The sequence below is a fragment of the Molothrus aeneus genome, chromosome 8 (genome assembly GCF_037042795.1).
Source record: "Molothrus aeneus isolate 106 chromosome 8, BPBGC_Maene_1.0, whole genome shotgun sequence".
Lineage (NCBI taxonomy): Eukaryota > Metazoa > Chordata > Aves > Passeriformes > Icteridae > Molothrus > Molothrus aeneus.
This window is the reverse complement of record NC_089653.1, coordinates 15098689-15111080: the sequence shown is the minus strand read 5'-3', so window position 1 is coordinate 15111080 and position 12392 is coordinate 15098689. Positions and strand designations below refer to the sequence as shown.

General features: G+C 43.0%; 1 protein-coding gene across 1 annotated transcript; it reads left to right on the top strand.

Annotated features, from left to right (window-relative positions):
• Positions 1 to 10062, top strand: LRIT1 (leucine rich repeat, Ig-like and transmembrane domains 1). Its single transcript, XM_066555021.1, has 4 exons — positions 1 to 122; positions 2616 to 3082; positions 6298 to 6603; positions 8922 to 10062. The coding sequence occupies exons 1-4, from the start codon at positions 1 to 3 to the stop codon at positions 9905 to 9907; spliced, it is 1881 nt and encodes a 626-aa protein (XP_066411118.1). The 3' UTR covers positions 9908 to 10062.
• The last annotated feature ends 2330 nt before the right edge of the window (positions 10063 to 12392 follow it).

Below are 12392 nucleotides of genomic sequence, written 5' to 3'. Positions count from 1 at the left end.
ATGCGGCTGGCGGTGACTCTGCTGTGCTGCTGGGCGCTGGCGGGGCTGCCCCGGGCCGGCGGCTCCTGCCCCTCGCAGTGCAGCTGCGCCTTCCACAGCCTCGGCGACGGGACCAAGGCCAGGTACGCCGGGCGCTCCCGCGGCGGGCTCGGGGGGTGGTTCTGCTCCTCTCCGAGGATGCTCGCACGAGAAAATATTGTCTCTGCACTTCGTGGCCATTATTTTTCCAGTTGCTCCACGCTCTAGCTATATTTGCAGAGGATTAGCTTCTGAAAACACAGTAAGCTGATTTCAGAGAAAGCGTTTGGGCATCTCTGTGAGAACAGGAGTGACATAATTATTGCTGGTGTAATGGCAAAAAGGGAATAAAATTTAAACAATACATATATTTTTTAACCTTTCTGCTGAAAATTCTGGTTCTAAAAGCTTTTATTCTGCTCTGCTGGTTTGTTGCTAAAGTGTGACTAGATTTGATTCATGTTGTGGTACAAACCCAACAATTTACTTCAAAAATCCTTCAGCTGGTGATTTTAGGCATAGCAATAGACTTTAGACAAAAAGGAACTAAAAAACCAGACAGTAACAAAAAAAAAAATTAAAGTAAGTTAATTTTCAGACTGGAAACTTTCCATTAAAAAACAAGGCAAGACCAGAAGGACACCCATCTTTGAATGCAAAGCCATTGAACATACATTTCTCTGGAGGACTGTTATAAAAGAGTCCTTCTGAAGGGTAAGCACAAAGTATCTGACTTAAAGAAAATAGAGCCCATATTTTCATAAGGTGTGGTTCACAGCAAAGGAAGTTTTGTGACAGAGATACAGGATTTGCAAAATCCTTTGTAATAAACTTAATTCTAGATTGAAATATTTTTTCATTACTGAAATATTATTTTGGAACCCCATGAAATAGCTCTACTTTCTTATCATTTTTATGGTGCTATAGATTTAATATTAGAAACTTTCACAGTAAGAAGAAGCATGATGGAGACACAAGTAGCCTGAAATTGCTAAAAGGAAGTGCAACAGCATGAGAGCCAATTATTTTTCCATAAATGTCACAGTTCCCAGGGGAATTTCCTCTCAGTGACTGGAAAAAGCTGTTGTACATTTTAGTAAGATACATAATGAAGCAAATATCCATTACTCCCTTAAGGAGCATAATGCCACCCTTTTTTTCTGCATTATGATTCATATTTCTCACCAGAAGGAGATTATCCCATAGATTAAATGTTTAGTGCTCACTGACATAATTTAGGGACATCATGAGAAGCATTCTGCTTTACTGCCATGGTCTTTCTTTTAGTAACATTTTGTGATGTGACTACACAAAGTAAAATGTTTTATTTAAAGTGGATTTCTGGATTTTTCTTATTTGGTAGATTTTTATCTTACTCAAATCTCAGCCTTCAGCAGAGGGTGGGCAGGATTTAATGCCACAATAAAAGTGTTGGGTGAGAGTAATGTACTGTGTTTTGATTATAAATTAACAATTTAACTGTAGGCTCAAATAGCATTTAAATCTGGAAAGTCTGCTTGAGCAGTTCAGCAATGTTATATATTTTTGTTGATAGTAGAGGAATAATTGCTTTCAGCCAAAACCAGCCTGGTTTTGACAGCTTTGTAATATTCTGTTTATAGAGACAGTGTGATAGGAAAATGTTACCTGACTGATCACATTCCATTTCCTGTGGTGTCTTGTTCAGTGAGTAGACTGGAACACGCCCATCCAACCTCTTACCTTTTGCAGGTGGCTTGGTGTTTTGTTAAAGAACTTGCCTTCCCCTACTTGCTGATAGGAAAATTAAAATTCAGTCTGAGAGACCTGTTTTGTCTCCCTTTATTTCTCATGGCTCTCTACAATTCCAAGTCACAATTTTTTGTATGAAGGCTGCAAAATGCAGCACAGGCTTTTCATGCTTTGACCTTTAGAGATTAGGAATGGGGAGGAATGATTAAAACACATAAATCTGTCTTGCTTTCAGTATAGCATTTTCCAGAGAGTTAATTTTCTGTGCTTTCACTCTCAAGACTAGATGTGTCTGCAGTGCAGTGACTGCTACCATCTTTACACACCCTCCACAGTAATGCAGAGCTTACTTCAGAGTACTTCCAAGGAGTTGTTAGCTAGCTTTCTTATCCTCATTTCTCAAACCAGAGTTCCTCTGTCATATTTAATCTATATAACTTCTTGCCCTCCTACATGTCAATAAGGCTTCTTTTTGTAGGGCTTTTGTAGTTCAATTTATGGATCCTTTTGTTTTTACTTGCACTAGAATCCTCTGCTGTGCATGAATGTTGTCACTGCTATCACAAGTACTTAGAAAAACCTGATAGCAAAACCCAACAGGAACACTAAATGGGCCAGATTTGGACTCACACCACTCCAGGAGAGGCACAACACTGTGATGTCTGCAGTCAGAAGGCACATACGAATTACTGCAGGTTGATGTATTTACAGTGATGATGCAGAGATCAGCAGCAAGAAAGAAATGACAAGAAGAAATCTTGTGAAAATAGAAAGGCAGATCAAAATTTTGCATTAAACTAAGGTTTCAAATCCTTTCAAAATAAAAGAAAGTCACATCTTTGCTTGTCCTTGTCTTTTCCCACCAGGACAGTGCTGTGTAATGATCCAGAGATGACCCTCCCTCCTGTGAACATCCCTGTTGACACAAGCAAGCTTCGGATAGAAAAGACAGCCATCCGCAGGGTGCCAGGAGAGGCTTTCCACCTGCTCCACAACCTGGAGTACCTCTGGATGCCCTATAACTCCCTGGGCAGCCTCAGCAGCATCACCTTCAAGGGCCTTCGTCGTCTGCAGGAGCTGAGGCTGGATGGGAACAACCTAATCGCATTCCCCTGGGAGAGCCTGGCTGGCATGCCCCAGCTGAGGCTCCTGGATTTGCACAACAACGAACTCACCTCAATCCCTCCAGATGCTGCTCGTTATGTCAAGAACATCACATACCTGGATCTGTCCAGCAATAAGCTGATGACTCTTCCTCAGGCTCTCATTGCCACCTGGGCCAACCTCCAGGCTGTTCCCTACTTCCCCAATGATAACTCCAAGATCATCCTAGGTAAGAGAAATGCCTGCCATTTTGCAGGGGGCACAAATGTCAAGAGCTCCTCATCTCGTTGCAGCATTCTCACCCACTGTGGCTACCATAGCAAGTACCCTTCTATTATATGTATACAATTTAATACCCTAAATAATATGTGTAAATTCATTTACACATTAACAAACTCACCTCAGGCTCATCACACCCATCTTATTATGCCATAAATTTGATTACTTGCTTGGATCTTTGCAGCACAAAATTGGTGACTCTTGCTCAAGGCTTTTTTAGTTATTTCCACTGCCATTTTGGATAGAAATACAAATATGTTTACAGCTCTTCATCATTTGTGTGCTCTTTTCTAATAGCACTGTGTTTGGAATTGACCCATTTTAAGCAGAACTAAAGAAAAGGATGGATAATTTATTATGCCTAAATTAAAGAGGAATAATGCCATGACTGAGCATAAAATCTGGGTCAGAGCTGCCAATTTGTCTCTTCCCAGAGCCTTGTTTATCTGTTCACAGAGAATTAAACCCTAGTCTACCCAAACACACCAAGACAGTGCTGCCTTGAAGGACAGCTATGAAGCTCCTTTCTGGTGGCAGCTCTAGGCTCCCCAGAGGTATGGCTTTGGGGCAGTTATCCATTTTTGTGTCAAGGTGTCTCACAGCTGGCTCTCAGTTGCAGGATGCCCAGGTGAGGCTTTGAGCACATTTCCCAGTTCAGGGGACTATCACATGGTCTTTTAGCCATTGTTCACTGTTCAAATCCACGGCAGGTTGATGATGGCTCAGAGTTGTTGCCATCTGCATGCACAGCCCCTGCAGCCAGGGATGTCAGCTGAGGCACCTGCTGATCATCTCAGCAGAGGCACTGCAAGTTTCCTCTCACTCTGGCAAGTACCTGCTGCTCTTGGTTCCCTTGATAAATTTAGGGAGGTGAAGTTTTTAAAGCAGGATTGCAGTGGAAAGAGATACGAGACTTAAAAAAGATACAAAATACCACCTACAAAGCTTTTAGTGTCCTTTAGCAGATGTTGCTGAAGGTTTCACTAGCGTCAGGAGAGGAGCAGGTGTTTCATGATCCTGTTTTGCCAGATGCAGTAACAAGTTCTTTAAGCCAAAATTGGCAGTTTGGGATTGCCCATTTCATTCATGGCAAGACTGCCTAGATCATACTTTTCCTTTTTATTTTTAGAGTCAAGTTATGTGTAAAAATGTTATTCCATTCAATATAGATTAGGGGAGAGTGTTTTATAAAGAACAGATAATTGATGCATGTGGCCAAATTGAGTAGTATCCAGCTATGCACAGGTTGATTGTGCCAGGATCCTAAAAAATTCATGTAGCCATATGAATACAATGCTAAAATTAATGCAGTAATGTACAGACACTCCAGCTTCTAGGTCCCGTCCTGTGGACACCCATAGGAACCATGTAGATAAAATGCATGTCTCTCACAGGAGCAGGCTGGGAAAACACAGCTGCATGTTTCTGTTTCACTCTGCTAATGACAGTTTCTCATGGAGGCATAAAAAATCATGAATAATAAAAAAAGTCAGCCCAATCCCTTCCTTGTCTGCAGTGCATCACTGTGATTCCAGAGCCACTGCTTGCAGACTCCTTCAAGAAGAAGTAATTCCTCTGCTAAGTTGCTGGCTAATAGTCTGTGCCAAGGGTGCAAGCTTTTCCACATGAGGCCTGCCCACGTGAGCCCATGGAACTGTGCTGTGCAGGGCAGCAAAGGCCTCACTGGGCTCTGTGGTGCTGCTGCTCCAGCTGGAGCTGGGGCACCTGCCAGGGAACCTGGGATCAATTGCTATCTAGTGCATGAACTAGAAACTGCTAGAAAAATGCCACAAAACAACAAAGCCAAGCTGAATGCTCATTATTTACTTAGTCCCCCTTCACTTTAACATATTAATTTACAAGAACTGACCTCCTGCCAAAACCCATCACTTCCAGATCCTCTTCTAAGCCCAGGGAATACACTCAGAAGAGTTTTTCTGCAGCATCTTTAAAACAGTGTGAAGGAGTATCAGTACTGTTCCCCTTCAGGCAGGTGCCAGCCCCAGGCATGTCCTTGGGCTGTGCATGGAGAAGAGGAGGTGCAGCCCCCTCAGAGGGAGCAGAGCTCACTCCTGTGGCAGGCAGGAGGCCTGGGAGCCATGCTCCTGGTTTAGGCTTCAAATGTGTGCCCGGGGTTGCATGGCATTCATATCCCTAATGTCAATTCCGCTCGCTAAAGTCATTAGAGACCACAACCTGGCCACAGTACAGCCGGATGTGAACATTTCTAAGTAGGATGACACAGATTTATTCAGAATGCAGCAACTTCTGTTCATGGATATGCATTGTTCCAGTTCCAAATTTGTTTTTTCAGTACTATCTTCACAGGTCTATTTTTAATAATGCATAATTTTTTCAGAATTGGAATTAAATAGGTGCAAACTGGGAGAGCAGAATAAAGAAGAGAAACATTCCAAGAGTCTGAAACAGGAGTGTTTTTCAATATACCTCTTTCTGTGTGTATAGCCTAAATATAGTTATGGTCTATCTACATTTTTTTATATACCATAACAGGCATACTCTTCAATTTAATCCTTAAAACATTTCTTTCATATTATCCAGTATAAATTAGCATTTCAGGAAAAGCAACTGATCACCAAAATAATGAAAATAAGAGTAACGGGGCTAGAAGAGAACTATGACAGGCAAGTGGGATCAGCACAACTATTGCAGGTGTGAAAGTAGCATCACAATCTGGCTAGTATTTTAAAAATGTCCAGTGAGAATTTTCTGGCCTGTCAGAGACTCCATAGTATCCTTGTACCAAGAGAATCCACAGCCCTTCTCCCATGAGTACTTGGTTTTTTCATCCTGGAACAAAATGTATTTATAATAAATTCTTGTTTTGCTTCTTTATGTGCACGAATCACAGTGTCTTCATGATATGAATAATTTTGCTTTGAACTTATTATGATTTCAGATCCAGATTTGGAGATACTTTAGCCAGTCACATTTATTCCATTCTGGCAACTGTGGGATCCATCAGACTCATCCAGCAGCATGGGGGGACACACCCCTCCCCACCTCACATACTCCTGCACAGGCAGTTCTTGTAGAGCTGACTGGGAGTCTATCACACTGTATCCTGCTGAAAAATAGAAACAAAAATGGCAGAAACAAAAGGTGCTGTTGGACTGACTTAGTGCCCTAATTTCTTTTTGGCAGGCTTGCAAGACAATCCTTGGGTGTGTGACTGCAGTCTGTACGAAATGGTGCATTTCCTAAATTTCCAGTCTCCTAACATAGCCTTCATTGAGCCCAGGCTGAAATGCTTCACCCCCAGGAGCCTTGCAGGAGTCTTCTTCAGCCAGGTGGAGCTGAGGAAGTGCCAGAGCCCCGTGGTGCACACGTCTGTAGCCAAGGTGAAGACCATCCTGGGCAGCACGGTGCTGCTGCGCTGCGGCACCACGGGCGTGCCCATCCCCGAGCTCAGCTGGAGGAGAGCTGATGGGGCTCAGCTGAATGGCACAGGTGGGTTTGGTTCATGCTTTTCTGCACACATGGAATGAGTGACACAGGCCTGTACTAGGTGCAATCCACTCTTGCACTGTGATTTTCTATAGACTATAAAATTACTTATATGTTGATCTTAATCTTATCAGATGTGTGTTATGTGTAGGAAGTTGGCTTTGCTTTGTTTCATAGCAATTGTAGTGGTGAGACAAGTCAAGGGGTTTTTTGGAAATCTGTTGGAGCTAAAGGAATTAAATATTTCCAACAGTAGCAATTAGCTGTTTTCAGTTAGTTATTCAGTCACTGAAAAGGCTTCCCACTGAATTATTCTATATTCTATTGTATTGCTAATCCATTAGCAAACATCTCTGGCAGAGAGATGTCTGATGTGAATTCAACTGGGATTCAGATCAGCTGTAGAAGAAAGAAAAGGTTACAAGCATACAGCATTACTGATATATTAAAAGACAAAAAAAACCCCTAAAGTGCTGAAGGAGTCCTTGGGGACGTTCCAGTGGGAATGTCCCCAAGGAATCATTCCCTCTGATAGACTGACAAGCTCTCCTGGGGAAAAAGGTCTGTGGAAGAAACCCTGACCACCTGGTCTGAGCACCTCGCCTGGGGGAAGCCTTCAGACAGACACTGGTTTTGTGACTGATCATGATTTCATTTCCATTCATAAGGAAGTCTGGAGCTGTAATTGCAACACTGGTCCTTTAATTTGTGGGGAATTTAGGGAAGAAACCTTTGCTCTGCTGAAGACAGTTGTCTTTTGCTTCTTGTCCAAGAAGTTCTGAGTCAGGACCTGCACCTTCTTGCCTCCAACCTGCCCCGAATACTCCTGTATCCTAGTCCTGCCCTGACTTTCATAGAGGATGTAAACCCAGCAGATAAATAAATAAGTATTGGGTCTGATCTTCAAAGGGCTCCTCGGTGCACAGAACAGGGAAGAGAGCAATTCTCTTTCACAGCAGTGGAACCATTTGTAACAAGTATCATTTCCTGGGATCTGCACAAGTCATTGCTCTGCTGTGCAGGATGTGCAGGATGCAGCAGAGCTGCTCCTGATAATGGTAATGTGTACCCATCATGCTGCAAACATCCCTCCTACACTTGAAAGAGAGCCACCCCAACAGAATGGGGTGATTTCCTGAAAGCCTGTGTTGAGTTTACTTTGAGCTACAACTAAGAATAATGTATTTTGTGCCTCATTAAATCAGCTGCTATCACCTTTCAATAAAAAGCTGGCTGGAAAGATAGGTTATTTCTCAGCAATGGCAGCTTCTGTGCCAATGCTATAATGTGACTATTTGAGATGCTGGTGTTTGTTTTGAGCAGAAATGAGTGAGAAACAGCCCACAGTCTGTATCTACAGGTAATTGCCATAGGTAGACCCATAGCTTCATGCTTTTTAAAATACTCATTCGGTAAATAATTAAACTAAAAAAGTAACTTCTGTTACCTTTATATTTTGCTGCCATTGGAAGGGACTCTGGTTGCCAAGGCAGGATCCTGACCCCAAAAGGGCTTGGAAGAAGTTTGCATTCTCTTACCTTTGCCTTTCAGACATCTCCCTGGTTTACCTTTCAGCAGGAAAGGACTGAGACAGCATGTGCCCATCCTAAGGAGGCTGGCTAAATAATGATGAGGGTGCTTTACCCTTCCACAAGATCCCAACTCTTTTTTTTTTCTTTGCATCAATAGAAAAAGGCAAAAAAAGCTAGTTTTAGTCTGCAAGTATATCACATGAGCAAATCAACACTCAGCTATGTACATATCCTTTGGTGGCAACCAAATGTACACCTGTGTAAGGATAAACACCTGCAGTAATTGAGCAGTAGAAAGGATATTATCTTTCAACTATTTTTCCATGTACTCTAGGCTAGTCTGAGTGTGTTTATTACAATAAAATCTCCACTGTTTGTATTTTCTTTGCCTCCACAGTCTGCATCTGATGCTTGAATAGATCATGTTACTGCCTGCTCCTTCCACTCTTTTAAGTATTGCATCTATATAAGAATTTTCAAGCTTTTTTTTTTAATGGAAGAACCTTTTCTGTTATGTTTTCAAGATGTACATCAATTTGTAGGAAATAGCATCAACTTTTTCATGTATATTCATTTTGAAGCAGTTTAAATCCTGATGTAATCTAATTCTAGTCCTTTTCTTAGGTTTATTTTGATTTTGTAATGTTTTTGGTGGCAAGCAGAAATTATGATTCTTTATCATATACTTTATCAAGCAGATATTTGGTGATGGAGTCTTAATATTTTACAAACATGGAATTAATTCCATTTACTATTGCCTGTTTATTTAATATTTTTCCTGCCTTGCAGTTCACCAAGAGATTTCCAGTGATGGGATGAGCTGGTCTATCCTGGGCCTGCCTGTAGTCTCTTACCTTGACTCTGGAGAGTACATCTGTAAAGCAAAGAATTTCCTGGGGGCAACAGAAGCCTTCATCTCGCTCATCATCACAGACTCAGAAAGCACGGATGACCCTAACTCTAGTGCCAAAGGCACGTGGAATGGCAAGGCCAGCGGGATGGAGGCAGCTGCCTACAATGACAAACTGGTGGCCAGGTACGTTATCACCACCTCCACAGTGCCCACGCTGGGGGCTGGGGCGGGCACCGGAGACAGCGTCCTCCTCCCGGACACGGCTCAGGACAGCAACCCCCAGAACCTGCTGGTGAGCCCCACCACGGACCAGCAGGAGCCAGAGAGGATGGTGAGGTCTGTCAGGGTCATAGGGGACACCGACCAGAGCATCACCCTGGCCTGGAAGGCGCCTATGGCCAAGAACACCACGGTGTTCAGTGTCCTTTATGCTGTCTTTGGGGAGAGGGACATGCGGCGGATCAACGTGGAGCCAGGGAAGACCAAGGTCACTCTGTACGGGCTGCTGCCAAAGACCAAATACATCGTGTGCGTCTGTGTGAAAGGGCTGATCCCCAGGAAGGAGCAGTGCATCATATTTTCCACAGATGAAGTTGTCAGTGCAGGAGGGACGCAGAAGCTCATCAATGTGGTTGTCATCAGCGTGGCCTGTGTCATTGCTGTTCCTCTGACCCTGGTGGTCTGCTGCGGAGCCCTGAAACGGCGCTGCAAGAAATGCTTTGTGCGCAAGCCCAAAGACGCGCAGGAATCATACGTCACCTTTGAGAGCCTGTCCCCTGGGGCCAAGACCAAGGGCGTGGAGGGAGAATACCTGACCAGGCACACCCCTGACGAGTCCAACAGGCTGCTGTCCGCCCGCTCCAGCGTGGACTCGGAAGCCATACCAAAGATAGAGGGACAGCCAAATGAATACTTCTGCTGACAGTACCTCGGCTGGCTGTCAGCTCACCCAGGGGGAAGTGAGTGGCTGTTCTGTGACTCTGCTCCAGCCCTGCACGCCACCCTGGCCATGCTTCTGTCTCTGACACGTTCTGGAAGAGGATGCAAGAGGGTAGACAGTGCCCAAGATTTACAGAAACATGTTGCTCACACCACTTAGGGTTGGCTGCTTTGTACCCAGTCAAAAGCTTCTCTGATAATGTCCTCGTTCTCCTGGACCACTTTTTTTTAGTTTTTTTTTTTTTTTCCTGTCAAATGAAGTGTGCACACTAAGTGTAAGCACATTAAGGAACATTTAGGACCCGCTCTGCAATATGCTATGTATTTTGTTCTCAGCTCTTTTGATGTTCTTTTGGTTGACAAGTCAGGGGAGTATTTAGTAATTTTAATAAAAACACTTATGAAGGTGAAGATTGAGAGTCTCACCTTTTACATCCCCCATGTTTGCATGAAACATGCAGCTTGATGCTTAATAGATCACTAAATAGAGATGTACAGCAACCCTTTCTGATATGTCCAACATAATTACACCTCTATGCTCTCTGTCATTGCTGAGAAATGTGCAAAGGAGATAGAAATGAAGAGACAAAACCCAATCCACTCCAAAGAATGCATAATAGAGAGCATTTGCTGATTGCATTTTGGCCCTAAACTCTGTTCTAAAGATATGGAACAATAGCAAAGGTCTTTCAGTATCAGTCCTAGCTGCCATTTTGTATATTGTACCACCTGTATTGTAATTAGTAGAATATGTTTTATACCAGCTGTGCTAGATTACAATCATACAACAGCCTACTTTGCACACTGTGTGAATGATGGTGTAATGCTTTGCAATCATACTAGAAAACCTACATTAGACAGTTTTGCAAAAATCTCCAGCTCTGTCACTGGTGCCTGTGCTCCTGGCAATACTGATGGTGAAGGCCCACATGATCAGCCAGGTACCTGTGACTTAGTCATGGAAAGAAGTTGCTCTGTGCAGAGCAGGAGAAAGTGATGTGGTGTCAGACCACTGACCATGCACACATCAGCCATTCCTGACTATGGTCTCAGTGGTAGCAGAGGCTCAATGCAGTCTTTTTGGGTTTCAAACATTTTACAAATTAAAGGACCCTGAAAAAAAACCTGTCTAATATTAATCTAAATACACTTTCATAGTCAGGGTGAACTGATCAGTCATTTAAGTTCTGCAGCTTCACTGGAATTTGAATCTGAGTGCTTATCACAAACTAATTCCCAGATGTGTGATTTTCTACTCAAGTCCCTTATGTAGTAATACTGTATGTAACATTTTTCTCTTTGTAATAAATATTATTCATGAAGAAAATTATATATGTTCTGCCAAATGCTGAATGGGAAAGATCCAGCCAAGCTGAAATGCTAAGGGATAAAGGTTGCTGAATTGTTCTGAAATGTGTTTGTAAATTTATTGGAAGGACTTCCACTCACATTCTGGATGTGTATGTACAGCATGGATTAAAAAAATTCACTGGCTGGAATGGAGCCCTGTATGGATTTTGCAAGTCCTCCTTGTACAGAAGGATTTCACTTATGTTAGATTACTTGGCCTGATGGAAAAAGCATCATTTGATCTCAACATAAATACCAGCAACAGGGATGCATCCTAAGAGTTTCTGATAGGACTCCCTGTATTCCTTGCATTAGTGATAAGGAACTTCTCTTGTATTGGGAGAATTTGTCAATCATTGTATAAAATAATTCATGCTACTTCTATCATTGGACTGCAGATTTTTAGGTTTACAAGTAAAGTTTTGTAAAATTATATATTTTAATGCAACAAATGAACTGATGAAAGATGGTACGTAATAGATATATTCCCTATTTATAAAATTTAATATAAAGTTTTAAAATTTTGTCCCAGCCTGATTATATTAGTGAGGAAAAATATAGCAGTTTTTGTGCTGAGTTGCAAGGATTGCTGTATGTAAGCCTGGGTCCTGCCCACATATGCAGCAGGAGCACTGGGCTGTGCAGAACTCTCCTTACCGTGGCCCTGGATGGGTAAGCTCCTGAAGAACCAAGGCTGGCCTGAAGTTTTCTTGTGTTGAACAGAGTGCACCTACTGCCCAAGGACTTTACTGTGACTGGGAACCAGAAGAATTCACTTTTCAGCTGACTGGAGACATGAGCTGGGCCACTTGCTGCACCAGCCCGGGTGAGGAGCAGCCCTCCCCTGCTGGAGCCTTGCTCTGTGAGCTGGAGGAGGCACCAGCTGGGCCAGCACCAGCCCTCTTTGCTTGTGCTCCATCGAGGGATCATCCTGGGACATTCCCTGTGGATGTGCTCAATTTTACAGACTCAACTGGATTCTTTTTGTACTTTCAATAAATAGTGATCCCAAATAGAATAAACGTGCCTTCTCTCATTCCTGTGCCCTCTCTCACTGTCTCATAGCTGAGGCACTGCAGATTATCATCTCAGCTGCTGCTGTTCAAGACAAGCCTTTC